This window comes from Pongo abelii, chromosome 11, assembly GCF_028885655.2.
Source record: "Pongo abelii isolate AG06213 chromosome 11, NHGRI_mPonAbe1-v2.0_pri, whole genome shotgun sequence".
NCBI lineage: Eukaryota > Metazoa > Chordata > Mammalia > Primates > Hominidae > Pongo > Pongo abelii.
In genome coordinates, this window is record NC_071996.2 from 118,379,616 (window position 1) to 118,394,533 (window position 14,918).

Sequence of the window (14,918 nt, forward strand, 5' to 3'; positions counted from 1 at the left end):
TCTGAGTTTATAAAGGCATGATGAAAATCATAGTAATTGTTCTATGAACAGGACTTATTCATAACAAGAAGTGATTTTCAACATACCTCATGAAGCCGGAGGTCTTTCTCATAGACAAGCTTTTTTACAAAGGCAGCTATAAATACAACCCAGGCAACCATAAGCACAATTGGAAGAGAATAAGAGACACTGGTTAGGAAGCTGTAAAACAAACAAAAAAAGAAAAATTCAGTGACCAAAATGAATGCCATACTTGCAGAGATTATAGTATATAAAGAACTCACTCTCTCTTACATTGAAGTTATGATCATGTTTTGAAATTGAAAATAATCAGTATTACCCCATTATTTATGAAGCGTGAAGCTGATTTAACCATAGGTCTGTGATTTTTTTAGTGTAATGTTTCAAGAGTAAGAAAAAAAAAAGCTCTGGATTATTACATAAAATTGCCATATTGTTTAAATTGTGTTTGAGTATGTCCTGTCTGGGAAAATAATTACTATATAGATATAATTGCAAGGCTCAAAACCTTTATGTCTAAACTAAATTCTTATCTAAAAGGCAGATTTAAAATGAGACAATGATTGGTTTACCTAACTAAAAGCTATATCTTCCAAAATTACTGTATTTATAGCTACTCTTAGGAAGATCATAGTTATTATGAAACTAAATTTCTAAAATTGAAATAAAATCCAAAGCATTCATTTGTTTTTGTTTGTTTGTTTTTTAGTAGAGATGGGGTTTCACCATGTTGGCCAGGCTGGTCTCGAACTCCTGGCCTCAAGTGATCCACCTGCCTCGGCCTCCCAAAGTGCTGGGATTACAGGCATGAGTCACTGTGCCCGGCCCAAAGCATTTGATTTAAAATGCAGACAAAGAACTTGGATTCCTCAAAGTAATGCTCTGGAAGATGCTTTATACATGGTATAGAAATGCCTATTTTGATGATGTGCTAAACTAGAGAATCACTGGAAGACATCCTCAAGCCCAGATGTATTCCTCAATGTCCTGCTCATGAAGCCTGACAGTTAAATTGGAGTGGTTCTCAAAGCACCCAAAGAGATTACTAAAACACAAGTTTCTGGGCCCCAGCCTCTGATTTATTATATCTGGGTGGGACCATCTATTTGCTTTTTAAACAACTTCCCAAGTGATACTGATGCTGCTGGTCCAGGGACCACACCTTAGGAGCCATGGTTCTGACAACTGATGCCCTTATTTGAGCTGAGGCAAAGGCAGTAGATGTCGATGAGAGATTCTAAGTAGCTCTGTTTATATGTTGGGCTCCACTCAAGCTTTCACTTGGAGAAAGGTCCCAAGGCCATTTCCTTTTTTAATCTACAAAGCTAAAAAATTCCCTCCAAGTACCCCAAGAAAAATGTAAATATTAATGAAGCATGAGATCACTATCATTCAGTATCACTTTAGCATGCGGAAGTGTGTCATTATGAGAGAGATGAGGTGTTTTTTGGTGAGGGAGCAGTGGGAGTTGAGGCCATATTCCATTTTTGTTGTTGTTTCCTGGGAAACTGTATGGCATGGGGTAGGCATTTAAAGAATACTTCTTGAATGAATTTTGTTTTGGTTCAGGTACCGCCTTGAAGTGATTTCTGGATCTAGAACTAGGCAAAAGCCTTCATTCATTAACAACAAATCCCCTGTAATGTTTCTTCCAAGTGATAGTGTATTTTAGATTTGGTCTAGTATAAAGCAGAAATGTCGGTCTTCTAAACAGGAGGACTAGTGTAGTACCAGTTATATTATCTTGGGCAAGTTAATTAGCCTTTCTGGGTTTCAGTTTTTTCATCTGGAAAGTATGGACAATAATTCCTGCTCTTACTTACCTTATGAGGTTGTTGGGTGAAACAAATGAAATAATTTATGTGAAATCACTTTATATGCAACAGTGAATATGTGTGTAAGGCATAATGAACATATTCCCATAAAGAATACAGGCTGCACTTATTCTTATTCTTTAAAGAAACATCCAGGTACCCACCATCCTAGGTACCAAAATTTATAAGGGGAACAAATGAGTAGGTAACTAGATAAGAATTTTAACTTAATTGGCCCCATAGATCTTTATAATTTGTGCAAGCCATTGCAGTTCGCACATAGTTCAGGCAGCAAAGTCCCTTCCACAACAGCCTCCACAACAGCCTCCACAACAGCCAGCTAACCTTGACAGTCCACTTGATGGACTCCTTACCTGCTTCCTCATGCTACTGTTGCACTGGGTTACATTACCTCATCTCATTTATAACTCTTGAAGTAGCCAAGAGAGACAGAGCATTGAAAGAAACAAAAAAGAAGAGAAAAGAAAAAGCCAATACCATCTGGATTGTACATAAACTGCAATAACTGGGTTGTGTAGCATGTTCAATTCCTTTAAAGTAATATTCAGCCTCAAGCTTTTATATAGGAAGGTGAGCTTGAAAAACATAATCCGCTTATTTTTTAACCATCTACAGAGTGAAGGAAGCATTCATTGCTACCCAACTGGCAGATTTCTCGAACATTGAAATTGAATTGTCTAAAAGCATTATTGTTACTTTTTTATTCATCTAGAAAAACCATTTTAGATATAGAGGATTCCTAGCAAATGAACTGATAGTACATGAAAGTTTCAGGTAGCACAATATTTATCTCAAATAGTTGATCAAAATGTGTTCAAGATTTCTTTTATCAATTTGTTTTCTTAAAATTGATCATGTGCTCAGATTTTTTAAAATCCAATTTGGGAGTTGGAAGGGATTTTAAGATCGTCTTATTCATCCCTTTCATTTGACTAGAGGGAGGTAAGCCCAGTAGACAGTGGGGAACATCAAAATCATGCAGCAATGTACTCAGGTCTGAAGTCCAATTATTCCAATTTTAGGGCCAGAATTTTTGGAGAGCTAAGGGTTTTTACAGATCATTTGGTAAACACTTTACCATCATTTTGGTATTGATGAGCAGTTATGATGAAGCTATGCCCTATAGTGTGAACCCTTTCTCAAAACAAGCTTATTACAAAAGTTTGGTGAATGTTGTTCCTTTCATCTAATACATCTGAATGAATGGACTGAAGTGAGTTCCCAGAAAAGCTGTTGATCATTAAAAAGGCTGAAAGTGCACACACTTACTTGTCTTTCATGAAGCAGGGATAAGGAATTGCTTGAACTTGGACTGCTATTTCCTGGGAGTTCCTTCCAGTTTGCAATTCAATGATTGCTCTTTCAATACTATCCTGTAAATAAATAAAAGCCCTGCCATAGATCTGGTTGTGTGATGGAGAATTGTGTGGCCCTGGAGCCCAAATCTTGGTTCTTAGGCTTCTTGTGGTCTGTGCGGTCTTGAGACTCATGCGGATGGTATATTTTATGACAGGAGGAAGAAAGACATTTTCAGAGTCATAGCCTCTGTGCCAGCTTCTGTTAGAAGGAAGCTTAAAAATAACACCTAAAAATAAAATGGCAACAACAGCAGAAAGGTTATTTTATGGTTGACGTTATTCATTGTTTGGAGAGTACACAGAGGGGACAGCCAAACAGTCAACTGAGTCAGTAATGTGACAGTAGGTTCAGGTTCTTAATTTATAGAAAACATGGTTAATTGGAGGTGCCAACCTCAGAAATTCAAAGCTGGAGTTTAAGAATATAATCACCAACTGAGTAGACAGATTAAATGCACCATTCTAAGCCACTTATTAATATAAAAACACTTTTAGATAAATAATGACTGATTATGAGGATGGACTCAACTTCACTCTGTAACTATGTAATCCTTTTCAATCTTAATTTGAAGTACACCAACAAAATTAGACATACTTAGAGACTATAGTTGGTTGCCTACATCAAAGGTTCTCTTTTCTAAGGACATCAGAGGACCTAATGACCCCCACACTAGTTTTCTGAGTTCTGGATGAAAGACACGAGGAAAGAATTTGGCCAATTTTAGCACAAAGAGATGCTCAAACCCTAATAGAACAGCACTTACTTCCAAAGAGTTCATTGCTTTTGTAGAGCCTGTTAGCCTCTCTCTCCATTTCATCTATGGTTTTTGCTGCCTGAATACGGTCATATAATACACAAGAGGAAATATTTACTGTCAGGGAAGATAGTGTGTTAAGCTGATCAATGATGTCAATGTTGTTCTCTAATTTCAGTCTTAGAATGTCTAAAGAGGCAAAGCAAAAGAGACAAAAAAAAATTATGGTCTTGATTCTGGTCGTAATTAGATGAAATGCTGATTTTTTGTAAATACTAAACTAGATTATAAATAACAAAAGGCTGCAGAATTTACTCTAAAAATATCTAGTATTCTATACCAAAGAAAATGGGTCATTATGCAAATATTCATTGAGGAGCCAAGCTAGTTACAAATACAGTAAACCTAGGTTCTAAGAAAGATACAAGATAATTTAAAAGTATATTTTGTTACAATTTAATTAACAAAGAACTAAGATGAATAAATTTTTAAAAATCTATCTACATGTAGTTAGGACAAAAACTATAAACCAGAGATGCGAGTTTAGAATAAACTAAACAGAAATGCCTGCTTTGTACACAGAATGTGAATGCACAAACTGAAACAAAGGAAAGTCTATGTAGAGTGCATAGGATACATATACTATATTATTACATAAGCTGTGATATAGAAACATTTAAGATACCTGAAAATATATGCCACATAGTTGTGAGTTTCTAATACTGTTTGACTTAAAATCTTATGTGAGTTACCACTTTTGATATCTGTATTAATCTGACAAAATGATCAGGATTTTATTTTGGGTAATTACTCTGGAATAAAGGGGACTTAATTTCTCTTCAATGTTATGATTCTTTGTGAGGAAATCAACCAGGACAAAGGGTAAATATGAAATTGCAAGTTAACAAATCATTTGGCCAATTAAATTTTTACTGACTTGATCATCGTGAATACTGAGAAGGCTGTGAATATAATAAATCTCTCCTCACAGAACCCAGACATGTCTCTTACATCATCCAAAATAGGACTAAATTTCTCACAGAAGACAACTGCTTAAATGCATTTCTCATTAGAATTTAAAGTGAAATGTTTTACTTGATGTAGATGTTGGTGGGGGAGGGGTAAATTGTGGTTGAATAGTGGCCTCCAGCGGCCACTGGAAATCAACACAACACCAAGGAATTATTTAGAAATTCTGGTAGACAGGATCATAAAAACACTTCAAGGGGTCAGAGTCCCCCAAATTCAAACTATGTAACCTCTTCAATACTAAGTTACGTATGTAATTATACAAACATAAGAGTCTCAATGCTACGTTCATTTTAATCTTATTTTAAATTCTTAGCCTCACTTCCTAGTTCAGAAGTTAGAAATGACAAAATTTATCTAAGAACTTTGCAGTTTAGCCCTGATGTGTTAATCAAATAGTTCCTTGCCCAAATGATACTTTTAGAGAATAAATCCACTAGTACTTTTATTTAATCAAGCTGGGTTGACTATCGTAATATGTGTACAATCATTTACAGTACAAATATAGGCATAATTCTTCCCCAATGGTTTAGAACCTAAATCATTTACGTCCCAGCAGTGCCCAGGAGGGGGAGGGGCGTTTGCTCTGCTACTGCCAAATTCTGATGCTCTCAATCCGTTTCTCATACCCATGGTTGCATAGCAACAGTGAATCAGACACAGCCTGAATTAGATGTCTTACATCCCTTAGGTTGAAGGTGGGGATGTGGCGGAGGGAATGCGCAAGTTTAGACAGCTTCCTTTGATCTTCTGCAGCCTCTTCCTTTTAAATGACCATGTGAGGAGGACCCAACCTTGAATACTGATTTCAGTTTATTTTCTTTTGAGTCTCCCCATTGTGTTTGTCTTGCTTTTGCTAACTCTATATCTCTTCCAATTACATTCTGGGTTAGTCAAGTGATACTGAGGCCAGTGGAGATAAAAATGTTAAATGTAGCCAGAAATAAATAATTTCATTTTCCCTTGTTCTTAAGGACTTGCCTTTCATCAAGTCACTAAAATAAAGTGCTCCCTTACTTCTAACAACCTACCTATGATTGAAGAAAAAAAACTGCATTTATATTACATTATAATAATAATAATAATTTTTTTTTGAGACAGGGTTTTACTCCTGTCACCCAGGCAGAAGTGCAGTGGTATGATCTCGGCTCACTGCAACCTCCGCCCCCCAGGTTCAAGCAATTCTCCTGCCTCAGCCTCCCAAGCAGCTGGGATTACAGGCGTGCACCACCATGCCCAGCTAATTTTTGTATTTTTAGTAGAGATAGGGTGTCACCATGTTGGCCAGGCTGGTCTGAACTCCTGACTTCAAGTGATCTGCCCGTGTCTGCCTCCCAAAGTGCTGGGGTTATAGGCGTGAGCCACCGTGCCTGGCCTACATTATAATTATTGAAATTAACTACAGACACTGGGCATCCAAATAATCATGGCTACTTGTAATTGTACAACTAACTGGGACAAAGATGGGGGGGATATATCCAGGGTCTCATTTTTCTTTGAGTAACTAGCTAGACACTAAGTACAGAAGAAAAGGGGGAAAATGTTATCATATGGAACAATGTTGTTTATATTTCCGACATGACTCATGAATAAAAGCTTTGTAAATTTGGACTCACCGAGTTCATCTATCTGTTTCAATAGTTCAACAGCATCAAGTCCCACGGAGAACTTTACAAAAACTTGCACAAAAGGGTTCCTTAGAGTATTCTAACAAATAATAATTAAAAATCAGTTTCAATACAAGAAAAATTATGTTTGACATTGTCTCTCTAATAACCACCACAGTGAAGTGCAGTAACCACAACTGGGCATTATCAATGCACTGTCTTGCAAAGGCTCACAGAGAAATCCTTGAGAAGAAAAGAGAAGATTGGGGGTTGGTAATGACTTGACAGGCTGGGCTGTTGCTTGTCTGTAGATACAAATTGGTCAGCATGCACAGTGGCCAGATGTGACTACAATTATCAACATTAGAAAATTATATTCAATTTAACAGAATTTTTCCTCATAGCTGTATTATTCCTTTTTAATGTATACTATACACAATGTTGTGATTCATGGTTGAACTTTGTTCACTTGAAACAAAACTCTTAAAAATCATGATGTCTCCATGGAATTTGACATCACAACTGATTTATATTCAAGTTCTACTACTTCCTAGCCTGAAGCTTTTAGCAAGTATCTTTTCCAGTTTCAGGTAACCTTTCCGTGAAGTAGGTAAGAATGCCTCATCACATCAGAACAGTCCATTTCAATTATTATATTATTTTTGTACTGTCATAAGTGCAACTATGTGAATATGAAAGAATAAATTGATGATAAAACTTTAAATTCTATCAATGGAAAGACTGAAAAATTAAAAGAACATAATTGCTTTAAAATATAAAGGCCTTTATAGCTATTTGCCAAATTAGAAGACATAACTTCTATCACTCTAGGAGTATTATTACCTAATATTTGCTGAGCTCTTATAATACCATGTGCTGGGCACCATCTTACAGAGTTTAGCTTGACTTTCTCACTTTGTTTACAACAACACTTGGAGGTAAGTGCTATTATTACCTCTAAGTAATAGATGACAAAGCTATGGCTAAAGAAGCTATGTAAATTCTCCTAAGGACACACAATTAATAAGGGCTAAGGGAAAAAATGAAGGAGAGAATTCGACTCAATTAAAGAAATGTTTTTTCATCATATGTGTAAATTCATGGCCTGGTTTTTATGTAAGTGAGGCTTGATTGTCCTTTTAGAGCCCCGTTTGGTACAACATATTCTCATGTCCTTCTTAGTAGTGTTTTTTGTTTTATTGTCATGGGGATGAATGATTAAGAATAACATATTAGTCGAGCACATATATATTAGAATTAGTTTGCTAAATCCATAGCTACTGAGGGCTCTAAGAGCAGCTGGTGGCATGTAGATTGATGGCTAGCTATCATGCAGCTGCATGCTATGATAACAGTCCTTTAAGATCTGTTTATCAGGAATTAACTTCTGCATCTTGGAAAATCTGTATCAGAGCATTACTAACAAATCAAGTCCTGTGTTAGTTGCAATCTGGAGACAATCCATTAAACCCTATTTCAATTCTCCCATCACTCCTTTTACAATCAATCATATGACATCTAATAATAGGTACAATGTATATTATTTGGGTGATGGATATGCTAAAAACCCTGATTTGATCAATACTAATCCATGCATGTAGCAAAATTGCATTTGTATCACATAAATGTAAAAAAAATTTTAAAATACCAAAACACCAAATGCTTCCACATATGTGATCTTCACAAGTCTGTCATTACCAATATACTAATTTTAGAGATCCATAAACTGCAGTTCACGTACTTTAAGTCATTCACCTAAGGGTTCATAGTGGCAAAGCCAGTTCTTGTGCCAAAAGCTTAAAATTTCAAATTCTGTGCATATTTACAATATTAAGCTTTTCCTCAATAATTGAAAATAATTATTTTGTTCTGGACAGAATCAAGATCCTTCTATTAGATAATGATCCCTTTATGAATACAATCTCAGAGATTCCAGCAAATTACGGTACTTTGAAACTATTATGTATAGAACATATCCTGTTAATTCACCACTTTAGCTAACAAAATTCTTCTTAACAAAATCATATGTGGCTTTTTTTTCTCCTCCTGGAAAAAAAGTCTCAGGAGAAAATAGCAATGTATTGTTCAAGAAAATATATTTGTCATGAAGTACTATCTAAGTAGCCTTCGTTATCTGAGACTCACTAGAAAAGATCACTTAAAATGAGCATGCTTAGAATTAGAACCAAAAATTAATAGGAAATTGTGGGGAAGACATTTGATGAAAAGTTTATGTTTATTAAATATATTAAATATCTATTTTAGAAATTTATTTAATCATTTATGATAAAATTTGGGTTTTAATTATAACTATGCATTAATTGTTAGTCAAAACAAAGACTGAATAAAAACACCTTTGGAGTATAATTTTTCTGACCAACTCATATCGTATAATATCCTTCATTCGAAGTTTAACTTCCTAAACATGATCATACAAAAGGGCACTATTTTCCCAAAAATATTTTAGGGCTCCATTAATCTTCCAAGGACCTCTCTTGGATATGCAAGCCAGTCTCTTGAAGCTCCTAGGTTGTCACCATTCCTGCCAATTTTCTTTTCTCCAACTGATTACTGGGCTAATTCTGCTGCTCCATCTTCAGTTGTCAATAGCTCTGTGACTGAAACATTTCCCCACATTATTTGCATCATCTTCAGAAATTCCTGCCTTTTTTTTTTTTTTTTTTTTTGAGATGGTGTTTGCTCTTGTTCCCTAGGCTGGAGTGCAGTGGCACAATCTCAGCTCACTGTAACCTCCACCTCCCGGGTTCAAGCAATTCTTCTGCCTCAGCCTCCCAAGTAATTGGGATTACAGGCGCCCGCCACCACGTCCGGCTAATTTTGTATTTTTAGTAGAGATGGGGTTTCTCCATGTTGGTCAGGCTGGTCTTGAACTCCCAACCTCAGGTGATCCGCCCTCCTCAGCCTCCCAAAGTGCTGGGATTACAGGCGTGAGCCACCCCACCTGGCCTAGAGCACTTTTTCCAATTATAACTTTTGCTTCCTTAAGTGGCCTTAAACATAAATTCAGATAAATACATTAATGAGAACACCTTGTGTATAACATGTTAAACTGAATTTGGAATTTATTAACACGTGTCATAAATTTCTACCATGGAATTCCCCGAGTTTAATGTTCTCTAGCCTATTGGTATTTTAGGAATTCTGGTTAAGATAGCAAAGGAGACTAATTTAAAGGAGAGAAATCAATAACAAGCATTTTTTATAGCATTTTAAACTTTTGAAAAACTGATTTACATCACTAGTTATGTCTCTAGATCAACTTGTAAGATGTCTTCTCTGAATTACAGACAGAGGAGCTGTAGTACCAGAGGTGAAGTTAGCCAATTATGAACATGAGTGATAGATCAGTTGCCCTGTCTCAGACCTTCTCTCTGGAAGAGAGGCAATTTAATCTGTTGAATAAGGAAAGTTACTCTCTTCCCATTCACATAATGAAGGCAATTAAAATCTCAAAGAATTCAAATTCCTACTAAGTTGAATGACAGAACCATCTCATACCTGGAGCATTGGAATTGCCTGGTTTAACAGATGGAAGGAATTCATGAAAAGTGGCGACTTATCCATCCACTCTTGAGATTTTTCTCTTAATTCCGCCAGCTGTCTCAGAGTTACATTGGACTTAATGACAAAGAAACAAAAGAAGTGTGATCCATTAGTATTTTGTCTATATTTTAACATGGTATCTTGTTTTGTTACATAACTTCAAAAGACAGTTCTAAAACATGAAGTTAGTACAAAAAATTTTCAGAAATTTCCCACATGGTCAAAAGTTTCAAATGACAGCTTTTATAGGGTCAAGTTCATTTATAAAAATTCTGGATAATTTAGGGTTTGATTCATGTCCAGAGTGAGTTTATAGCCAAAATGAAAGCATGACTTCTGGAGTTCTTACCAGTTTTTCATTTTTACCAACGATACACTTAACTTTACTATTAAAGAAACATCCTAGTTCAAGGATAGCAGAAGGATATTCTCATGTATTGCTGCTGAGAATAGATGTTAGAGGTTTTTGGGAAGCAATTTGACAATGGCTATTAAAATAAAATACAATATCCTTCAACCCCTCAATTCTGAACATTCATCTTATTGAAATAAAAATACTGCTACATAAAACCAATACACCAGAATATTTATTGCTACATTGTTTACATTAGCAAGAAAAACACACACACGCACACAAAACATTGGAAACAAAGTTAATGCCCACCACCTGATGATTGGATGAGTAAATTCGGTGTTCTAAAAAAATTCACAGTCTCTAAAAAGAATGAATTAAATTATACCTATTGAGTTGGAAAAATTTCCACAATGTATTCTTGTATGAGAAAAACTATATGTAAAAAAGGATTAAAATGCAGTATCATTTTAATGCAGTGACCTCAAAGAACTCTGCATATGAATATATGTGGTATAATAATCTATAAAGGATTGGAGTAATAGAATAAATTATAGGAAGATGCATATATGAGTGCTAACATACATTAGTTTATATGAAAGGAAGAATAGGATCAAGAGAAGAGGAAAAGGGGAGGTGAGAACCAAATACAAAAGGGGAAAAAAAAAGACCACGCTTAAAACATAAGCTCATATGCTGCTGAGGTTGTGGAGAAAAAGGAACAATTATACACTGTTGGTGGGAATGTAAATTAGTTCAGCCATTGTGGAAGACAGTGTAACAATTCCTCAAAGACCTAAAGACAGAAATACCATTCGACTCAGCAATCCCATTACTGAGTATATATCCAAGGGAATATAGGTCATTCTATTATAAAGATACATGCATGCATATGTTCATCACAACACTACTCACAACAGCAAAGACACTGAATCAACCTACATCCCTAACAATGATAGATTGGATAGAGAAAATGTGGTACATGTGCACCATGGGATACCACACAGCCATAAAAAAGAATGAGAGCATGCCCTTTGCAGAGACAGGGATGGAGCTGGAGGCCATTATCCTTAGCAAACCAACACAAGAATAGAAAACCAAAAACCACATGCTCTCACTTATAAGCGGGAGTTAAATGATGAGAACACATGGACACAGAGAGGGGAACAGAAGGGTGGAGGGTGTGAGGAGGAAAAGCATCAGGAAAAATAACTAATGGGTACTAGGCTTAATACCTGGGTGATAAAGTAATCTGTACAGCAAACCCCCATGACAGAAGTTTACCTGTGTAACAAACCTGCACTTGTACCCCTGAACTTAAAAAAGTTAAAAAAAATCAACAAATAAATGTTCATTTACATTGAAAAACAAAGTTCATATATAACTTAATTTATGCAAAACTACATAGGAATATACAGTCAGTAAAGCAAATAAGGTATTAAATCACAATTTTTATAAAAGTGGACAGAGATCAAATTGAATGTTCTTTGATAATAATGATCCCTGTCCATTATTCTGTAGAATATAAAAATAATGTTATGTTCATATAATTATAGTTGAATGGCCAAGTAATGGTAAAACAGAGATTTTTCTTTTACTTTAGCTCTGTCATTTTAAAAGTACTAGGTTTATAATTCAAATAATTAAAGCCAACTTTAAAGTGAGAGGGAAATACTATTATGGTTAAATGAAGTAAATGGTAAGTATAGTTAATAATGTTGTCTTATTCAACATCTATCTTCTATATAAATGAGACGTTAAATTGTACAACTAAATTGTACAACTAAATATGAAGCCAAGAATCTATACTTCAGGGATTGTTTTTGTTCCAACTAGTTATATAATGCTCAATATTACTTTTTCTAGTACAATAATTTTTACATGCTTTGAAAGTTAGACACCAGTTGTAGAGAACTTTTCTGCTTTTTGAGATAAATGGAAAAATCGGAGGTCTTGCTTCAACTAACCTCATTCTCAAATGTTAACATGGTTCATTTCTCTTCAAAGGGCTCCCACCCAATCTATACTGCTTGCACATATCCAGGGCAGAAGTTGAGAATTTTACGAATAGTTTCAGAAAGCCAAGGATAATAATAATAGTAGGTAAGATAGAAAGAAATCAGTCAGCTAAAGTAAATTTGGAAGTTGACTACTTTAAAAAACATCTTAATACTCAAAATAGAAACTGAGTTATAGTGGTCAAACCTTTTCCATTATTGCCTTTGTGACTGGGTTATATGGTGCATACAAAATTCTTCCCAACAACATAGGTTTCAAGAAAGCCCAAATCACAGGTCCAGCGGGCATGTTAATGATGTCTTTATAAAGGGAGAAGCAAAATGGTGCTGGAAGTAAAAAGTGAAATAAAACCATTTAATAGATGTACTTCAAATCTATATCCTCATGGCAAATTGACACAGATTATTCTTATCACACCCAAAAATACATGCCCTAGTACTTTCTATATTATTAACAGATGTGAGGCATCTGGTGTCAAAGTAAGAAAGCATAGTAACAAATCTTTTTTAGGTGAGAAAGTTTAACCCAATAAGCAAGCCCAGAGTAAGTGATGGCATTTTGCCAGGAGGAAATAGAAAACGTGAAAGCCACATTTCAGAATGGCTAACAGATTCATTTCCCAGCATTTACTTTTTTAAAAAATACACAAAAATCAACCACTGGGATAGTACCAGATACATAAGAGCTGTTCAATAAATGTTTGGTGAATGAATAAAAACATGAATAAATGAATCCAGTTGCTATACTAAACACCCATATATTATTTGAATGAGCTCACTCATCACATTTTGCATCTCCAAGTTTATAGATCAAGTAAATGGTTTTGATGTGCCACTAAACATTTATGGTTCTGCTGCAGTCATGCAACTCTACCATGTGTGATAAAAATTCTAATTCTAGAAAGTTAGGAAAAAAATTTCAACCCAGATTTAAGGCAAGTTTTTATATTGTCTAGAAGTCTCAGTGATGACTGACAAAATCTAAGTGTAGTATTGTAGTTTAGAGGATAGTCTTTGTAGCAGAGTACCTGGGTTCAAATGACAGCTCAGGCACTTCCAAGTTGAGCGACACTGGCCAGGTTACTTACCCTCCTCGTACTCCATTTCCCCGTACTAAGATGAGTTAATGTATATAACATTCTTGACATGTGGTAAGTGCTGTATAATTATTTTCTATTTTTATTCTTGGGGAAAATTAATACTTCATTTATCATAAAAAACTAAGACAGAATAGACAATATTCTTATTGTCATTAAGAGCAATTGTCATGCTTATTTTAAAGTATACTCACTGGTATTTATGGGAATTCCATATTTTGAAGCAATTTGCTCTTTAGTTAATTTATAAGTCAAAAAATCCTTGGTGTGGTTGCCTTTTGGCCTCTGGGAAGAGGGCAGCATGGCAGTTAAATATTCAGTGGTAATTCCTTGAGAACATAATGCTTGGGAGATGGTGCTAAATGATCCTTGTGGTGTGTTCATTCGGTTGCTTCTGTACATTGCCTGTGAGACAAAAATCCACAATTTATTGACACTATATGAGCTTTAGATGCTACTGAAAACAACAGAGAAAGAGAACCTGTTAATACTTAGAGTATCCTTACAGTTTCCATAATTCCTTTTATACGTGTATCCCAAATGTAAATGAAGAACAATAAACTTCACTAATTAAAGTGGCAAAAATTGTTGCTAGGTATAAGAGTTTTCTTGTAGGTGTTTTTTTTTTTTTTTTCAATGTACTACGATTGAAGCTGAATGTATTGTAACTACTCAATATGACAGAAGGCATTTTTCAACAAGAACATTACTGGGTGACTTTTCTACCTGTGTTAATGGAACACTTCTGGGCAGATGCATTTGTTTCAGGGATCTCATTTTGTCTAGCAGCGGATGTGTGCCGGAAGCCATCTGATTGAGAATCTCTCTTAGTCTTATGAAGAGCTCCATCATCTTTTCTACTGGCTTTTGATCTTTCCTCGGGAAAAACACCTAACAGAAACAGAATAAAAATAAATGCTTTATGTGGAAAAATTGAATCCTCATGCATTGTTGGTAAGGTTGTAAAAAGGTACAGCCACTTTGGAAAACAGTTTTGAAGTTTATTAAATAGTTAAATGTAAATTTACCACTCAACCTGACAATTCCATTCCTGGGCGTTTACCTAAAAGAAGTGAAAACATGTCCACACAAAGATTTGTATGTGAATGTTTATAGCAGCATTATTCACAATAGCCAAAAAGGGAAAACAATCCAGGTGAGTGGACAAAGTATATATTCTTAAAATGGAATACTATTTGGCAATTAAAGAAAATGAAATACCAATACATGTATAATATGTATGAAACAAAAAAAAATATTAAGTGAATGAATCCAGACAAAA

At 35.1% G+C, this 14,918-nt stretch overlaps 1 protein-coding gene and 1 long non-coding RNA gene across 3 annotated transcripts in view; one reads left to right on the plus strand and one right to left on the minus strand.

Moving 5' to 3' along the window:
- The window catches only part of LOC112132325 (uncharacterized), a 229,652-nt gene that overhangs the window by 185,074 nt on the left and 29,660 nt on the right, over positions 1-14,918 (plus strand). The window lies entirely within an intron of this gene.
- Positions 1-14,918, minus strand: part of ABCA12 (ATP binding cassette subfamily A member 12) — a 204,750-nt gene that overhangs the window by 65,483 nt on the left and 124,349 nt on the right. The window contains exons 16-23 of the mRNA XM_024243578.2: positions 14,363-14,527; positions 13,831-14,041; positions 12,727-12,866; positions 10,125-10,244; positions 6,615-6,705; positions 3,979-4,158; positions 3,126-3,441; positions 87-201 (exon numbers count right to left, since the gene is read on the minus strand). Of these exons, the coding sequence (XP_024099346.2) occupies positions 87-201; positions 3,126-3,441; positions 3,979-4,158; positions 6,615-6,705; positions 10,125-10,244; positions 12,727-12,866; positions 13,831-14,041; positions 14,363-14,527 (1,338 nt within the window). The remainder of the gene's footprint in view (positions 1-86; positions 202-3,125; positions 3,442-3,978; positions 4,159-6,614; positions 6,706-10,124; positions 10,245-12,726; positions 12,867-13,830; positions 14,042-14,362; positions 14,528-14,918) is intronic.